The 6,737-nt window shown below is 30.0% G+C and overlaps 1 protein-coding gene across 3 annotated transcripts; it reads left to right on the forward strand.

Annotated features, from left to right (window-relative positions):
* The first annotated feature begins 4,340 nt into the window (after nt 1-4,340).
* LOC111638677 lies at nt 4,341-6,212 on the forward strand. Of its 3 annotated transcripts, none has more exons than XM_023384423.1 (2): nt 4,341-4,389; nt 4,530-5,906. In XM_023384423.1, the coding sequence occupies exon 2, from the start codon at nt 4,660-4,662 to the stop codon at nt 5,863-5,865; it is 1,206 nt and encodes a 401-aa protein (XP_023240191.1). In that variant the 5' UTR covers nt 4,341-4,389; nt 4,530-4,659; the 3' UTR covers nt 5,866-5,906. The 3 variants fall into 3 exon arrangements, with proteins under 3 accessions (XP_023240191.1, XP_023240192.1, XP_023240193.1); XM_023384424.1 differs by having other exon boundaries at nt 4,359-4,389; nt 4,516-5,906; XM_023384425.1 differs by adding an exon at nt 6,071-6,212 and having other exon boundaries at nt 4,362-5,061.
* The last annotated feature ends 525 nt before the right edge of the window (nt 6,213-6,737 follow it).

Consider the following 6,737-nt stretch of genomic DNA (forward strand, 5'->3'; position numbering starts at 1 on the left):
TGCTATTACGTGGGAATACCATGAACTACTCAAGAAAGATTCCCACGATGCAATGCAGTGAGAGTTGACCGCTTGTTGTCGTCGTACCACTTGCTACAGAACAAAACATGTTTGTGATTTTCAAGAGTTTTTGCAGGCAAGTTTTCAAACATTTTAACCTACTAGTACACATGTGACTCGAACATTGAAGTTAAGCATAATGTACACTAAAAGAATTGTAGTTTGTTATACTGCAGTCGTTTTTTAGCCGACAATGTTTTGTTCATCAGTTTAAAGGTTCATTTTCCAAGATGGCATGTCGGGTATTAAGGAATACTAGGATAAATGGATAAACTGAAAGAAAAGGACAAAAAGAAAGAACCAGAAGCTTCAAAACAACAAAAGAAACCGAACATTCAAAGACCACTTGTTAAGAAATTAAACTTAGACCTTCTGAACCGAAACCTACTAGAGATGACTCCAGTGTTTGCAGCGATGAATCGTTCCATTCTGATGTATCATCTGTAATAGACTTCATGCCATCAACTAAAGAACCATAAAACGAAGACGCTGAATGTATCTTCTGTAACGGAAAATTCTCCGAAGATGATCGAGGGAAAATTTGGATTTAATGCTTCAGCTGTTCTCTGTGGGTTCGCCTTGATTGTACCGGAGCAGAGAAAGAAAATTATACCTGTGCTTTTGTAAATAGACTCGAAGCAGGAATGACATGCACATAATCTTAAAAATGGTTTTTAAGGTTTTTCATCTTAGTGGTTTATGGTTTTCATAGTTAAGAATAACTATGTTTTATGAAGTCTAATTAGTTTTTCAATGGTTTAAATCACCTATTCCATATTACCCGACTATTCCATATTACCCTCCATTTGTGAGTTTTTTAAGATACATTTTTTATAACAATAAAACAAATAGTATTTTTTTACAAGTGACAATTCATTACAATTAGTTATAGTATGTACTCATGATGATTTTGGGATTTTTATTAAAAAACCAGTAAAGTTATTTTTAGAAATGTAAATGGTATTCCATAATACCCTCCTCTCCTGTATATGTCGGTGGCCGATTCGTAAGGACTAATCGGAACGGTGTTAGAAATCGTTTTAAGTTTTTCTAATTTTTAAAAATATTTTTGTAATCTACTTGGTTAAACTTTGCGGAAATTATCTTACTTCGTTTATAAATTCTTCCGAAAAGTCTAAATAATACCATCGATAATTTTTTTAATATATATATATTATTCATTTGTGTTCCCATATAAAATTTAAGCAGTTATGAAAGAAATAAGGTACCGTACAAGGGAAAATTTAAATAAATTAGAAATATATATAATGTAAAGTTATGTTTGACTGATTCGATAGTTTCCACATATCCAAAGTCTGATTGGTTGTAGTTTCGAAGCTCTCATTGGCTGTAACTCACCGACTGCTCCGACCCACTACAAATATTTAACTTTTTAAATCTGTCCGACTGGAACGACCAGTCGGTCGGCCGATTGCTGTTGCCATGGCAACACGACTTGGAGTCGGATCAGTCGATCCAGTCGGTCGTAGTGTGAAACAGCCCTAATGCTATTGTGTAATGAAACCGCTCTTTTATAATTAGAGGTAAGTATAAGCGAGTCTATACATGTTCAAACATAAGCTGAAGCAGCGCTCTGCTCGCGTGGTAATGCTATTCTGTTCAGAGAAGTGTATGCATGTTCCAACAAGTTCAAGCATCGTCCTTTGCAAATTCTGCATTAATTTTTCAATAATAGTGTAAATATTTTTGACTTTTAGACATAAACAATATAAATACGATACGCAGTGTAAATTTTTAGAATCGATACGTGAAATTTTCTATTAATTAAGTATTTAACACATCAATATTTTTCTCACACTTACAGCCAAAATGGCGCCCCTAAACTTTGGCGCCCCTGACAAATGTCCGGGTTATCCGCCCATAGAGCGGGCCCTGTATTCACGCCTGCTTAGTCTTTATCATTCGGAAAAAATACGTCAGTTTACATCGGAAATTGAAAAATACGTTATTTAGTTTTCTAAATTTACGAAATATTTCTGGATCAATCAATGGATATTCAGTTTTACATACACATTATGTTGGATGCTTTCCTGCAATATTTAAAAATTATGCAGGTATGAAAGTTTGACAGGCAACAACCTCCTAACGAGTCCATTCTGTTTCTTCTAATTCAATGTCACGACTTGGTGAATTTATCGACACTTGGCAAATAATTTCATCATCCACTTTTAATTCATACAGATACGCGTTTCGGGTAAACAAAAGTTTGAACAGCTAAACAAAATATTTTGATAAAATAAATATAAAGCTAGCCCAACCTATAACAACTTGCAAAAAAGAATCAGGAAGACTGAACCTGGCATAAATAAACAACCAGATAAATACAACACTACCGAAGTCGTCTATAAAATACCTTGCACATGCGAACCGCCAAAAGTATACATTGGAGAAACAAAACGAAAATTAGAAACAAGATTAAAAGAACACATCACGGACCTGAAGCAGTCGCAGGCGAGGCTGTGTGCAGCACTCGGGGAGTGAGACGTTACAAGTTATGAGGCATGCGGGGGAGGGGAGGGGAGGTGCCTGACAGATACTGTATACACAAGATACAACCTATCTATGTAACAGACTGAAGAGGGGCAAAAGCCCGAAACGAGTATCTGTATGAATTAAAAGTGGATGATGAAATTATTTGCCAAGTGTCGATAAATTCACCAAGTCGTGACATTGAATTAGAAGAAACAAGAAGAAGAAGACACGGTTTCGAGTCCATTCTGATTATTTTCAAAATAATTTTTTTCCGTCCAAAAGAGTTTGCTATAGATAAATCAAAGAAAATGAGTTTTTGGAATTGAATATTATTTCTGGCATTACCTGAGCTCAGATGAGCCAAATTTTTAAATTTGAAATCATAATTTTACATTATACAATGTAAATTATTGAATTATAGTATACTATTTATACTATTATCTACACTATTTTTAAGGTACTTTCATATGGTATTAAATTATTAAGATTATTGAAAATATTGCAGAAAAAATTTTAAGTTTAAAAAGAATTACGAAATTATGTAAATGTGCTGTCAATGTTTATATAAAAAATTAGTTTTTTTCGGTTTTAGAACCACGTTTTTTCCATTAATTTGTTTATTAGTACATAACTGAAGTTATAAAATTGTTAATACAGTACATATAGCCCTTGATTTGTTATATTAAATTCTATTTTATCCAAAAAAATTATTTGTTTGCATTCCTTATATTATATTTGATTATATAAGACAATCAATCAATCAATCAATCATTTTATTTTTACATGTAATATACATATATCCTGACCCCGCTGTGGCATTATCAGGAAAAACTATACAATAAGTTTAATTAATATTACAATATAAAATGTATAATACAGTATTAATTTATATATTATTTGTTATAACATAAGCTATACAGTTCAAGTTAGATATTGGTATATAATATTTCAATATATATATGTAATATATATAATACGTTATGAGATAATAGTAGAACCAATATTAATAATATTTACAATGTTTGTAACTGAATATATTCAAAAGATATGTTAACATACATGTTCAACATATATATTTAACAATCTTATATTTTAACGTAAAGTTGTGAATGAACACTCTCTTAAAAATAGTTATTATTTCTGGTTAAATATTAAAATTCCAACTACTTACATTAATAATATAAATTACTATATTTATAATACATAATTTCAATGCTACTAAAATTATTAATATGCAATTAGTCTGTACAGATTAGTATTCCAATACTTTAACTATACTTATAGATTTATTTTAAATTAATACCAGTTTCCAACTGTAGTATTCTTAATTAATAAAATACATGTTGAAAATCACTGAAGATAACGTAAAGAAGTTCATAACTACCAGTCGTTGGTAGCATTAATAGTTCTATATGTATCAATAATTCACACTAATCTCTGTCTTCAATTCTTATCTTCAATTTGTATTTCCATGTCCTCTGTGAGNAAATTTTTATAAAAATAATAAACATTTTCAATAATGATCGGTGTGCTAAATCAATTAATACTGTAATGAAATGCAAAATTCTCTTTTAAATGTTATTTATGTCTTAATGTTAAAACATTAAGACATAAATAACATTTAAAAGAGAATTTTGCAAATATGACGAAAATACTTCGTATATTAATTAATAAATTTTTACACAGGATTAGTTATTCATTCAACATTTTTTTGTTTCTTTTCTATTTTATTGTATTTTTTTAAGTTTTGATTTTGTCCTATTTAAATTATTTGAATTATTAACATCATTTTCTTTTGACTTTGATGTTCTATTATCTAATCTGTAATTATATAAAGTGAGTTAAATATTAGGAAATGTTTTTCCGTTTTCCTTTGTTATTTAAGCATAAAATATGGATATACTTTTAAAGAAATTTCCGATATTTCCATTTAATATTTATGCATTCTAATTATTTTGAAAGTTTTATTTTTCAAGGAAAAGAATAACATGTCCATTTACAATCTTTTCATTATATCGATCGTAAGTTGGTCGAATATCCCAAAGAATGACTTTAATAATGCAGCGATTTATTATTAGTGAAATGGATTGAGATTCAACAGAAGACATGACTTCACTTAGTACAATTTCTTCTTCTGGCGATGAAACCAAAGAAACGAAACGACTTTATGTGCCAACTAGTTATTTCCTATGGTCGGAATTTCTAGGAATTTCGTATTTAATAGAAGGTAATGATGACGCAGAAACTATTTGCAAACGGAGAAGTTACGTTCACTTAATAATACTTCATCTGTATAGTGTCTATCAATGTCTTCGATCATTAAATGGTGTTCTTCAACATAATAATATTTGGTACAATTTATTATCGTTATCTCAAGTAACTGCTAGTTTAATTACTGTCGATATTTTAATATCCAGAAGAAAACTGCTAAGAAAAACTTTTATATCTTTACTTGACTTACTAATGGAAGAGTCCACTCAAAATTCAAGAACACCTCGACAAGAAGAGGTACCAGTGATTTTTGTTTTAACTTATCTTTTTCTTTACTTAATTATGGTTATCGCAATTGTTATTCGTTACAAAACTACTATTTGCAGTAATGATGTTATCCCATTTTATAATTTCAAAATTAAATCAGCAGAATTAATCGTAGCGTTGGTCTTTTTAGATTGGATTATGTTCGTGATTTATATTCTTGGTATTTTAGCTTATTGCATTCTGTTATTTTATATTTACTGCAACAAACTTTGTAAATTATTTCAAGAACTTAATTCGAATATCTCTTCCTTAAATAGTGAATATTTATTGAAACAGTTAGCTATGGCATGCGACAGACTGAATCAGTTAACTATAGACGTAGACAATTCATTCGGTACTGCAGTATTTGTATGGTTTGCTCTATTTATTTCCGCAATTTGTATAGAGATGAATAGTATATTAAGAGAAGAAATTTGTTTAACTTATAAAGGTAATTCAATAATTATGACCATGGATTTTATATACTATTCTAGCATTATTCTGATTACTTGTGAATGTGGCAATCGCGTATCCTCTTCTGCACAAATTATTATTCCCAATATTGTTAAAATAGCTCGCGTTAATCAACTGACATCATCATCTATGTATAATGATATTTTTCTATTAACTTCTAGACAAATTTGTTGCCCTGCAGTGTTGACCGCGGGGAATTTTTTTACGCTATCGAGAGGATTATTATTAACTTTAATAGGTGCCACGCTGAGTTATGTCATATTTTTGTTTCAGATTAACAGTAATGTTTCAAAATTGTTAGTTAATGCAACCAGTGTTTAAACAATATGTACTGCAATAATAAATAATAAACTTTGAAGTAATACCCTACTTTAGACCTCATCATTTCACATGATAATTTTTAAATCAAATTAGTCATTTTGTCAAAAATGTTAATAAAAAGTTTTCAATAAAACACAGAAAAATATTTAAATTTTCTCAAAGTATCAATTAAAATTATATCCAAATTTATATAATTTCATTTCAGAATATTGAAAGGAATGAATTGTGTCGCTGATTAAAATATTGTCGAATCTTCACATAAACATTCAATCAGATCGATCTTTATAGTGTTTTTATTTTATTTAAAATTTGTAATTTTTAGAAGAGAACAACAGATATACGTATGTCATCGCCGAAAAATTTCTGTAAGTAAATATAGCTGAATACAACAAAATGAAATCGAATAGCTTAATATACAATAATTATTTCCTAAAAATTTAACTTCTACTGAAAGGCTGAAATCAGTGATTGACCCTTTTAGAACAGAAATAGCTAATAAACGTTAAAATGAAATAAATTTATCCAATTCTGATCAAAATAGGGAAAGAGTATAGATTAACAATAAATAGATATTATCGAATGATTTCATAGATCATTCAAATATTTAGTTTGATGGCCAGATGACTGAGGCGATTAAGGAGTCAGTGTATCTGAGTCTCTGGGGAATCAGAATCGAATCCAAGAGAGCAACACTAAGAACTTTTCATGGGCGATCTGGCGTGGATAAGTCAGGCTCCGACCTTCACCACTCAGCCATCCCTATTGTAGGCCTTCTTAGTGTCCACGAAACAGAGCGTTAAAAAGGAAAAAGTGATGCTACTATTCTGGACTAGATTTTAACCAATTCCAAACTGCGTCCACTTCTAGAATTC

Source organism: Centruroides sculpturatus, unplaced genomic scaffold (genome assembly GCF_000671375.1).
Source record: "Centruroides sculpturatus isolate CEXI.00-Female unplaced genomic scaffold, Cexi_2.0 scaffold1171, whole genome shotgun sequence".
Classification (NCBI taxonomy): Eukaryota; Metazoa; Arthropoda; class Arachnida; order Scorpiones; family Buthidae; genus Centruroides; species Centruroides sculpturatus.

What these genes read in the sequence shown, in the direction of transcription:
- LOC111638677 (XM_023384423.1), top strand. Translation starts at nt 4,660, where the DNA reads ATGACTTCACTTAGTACAATTTCTTCTTCTGGCGATGAAACCAAAGAA.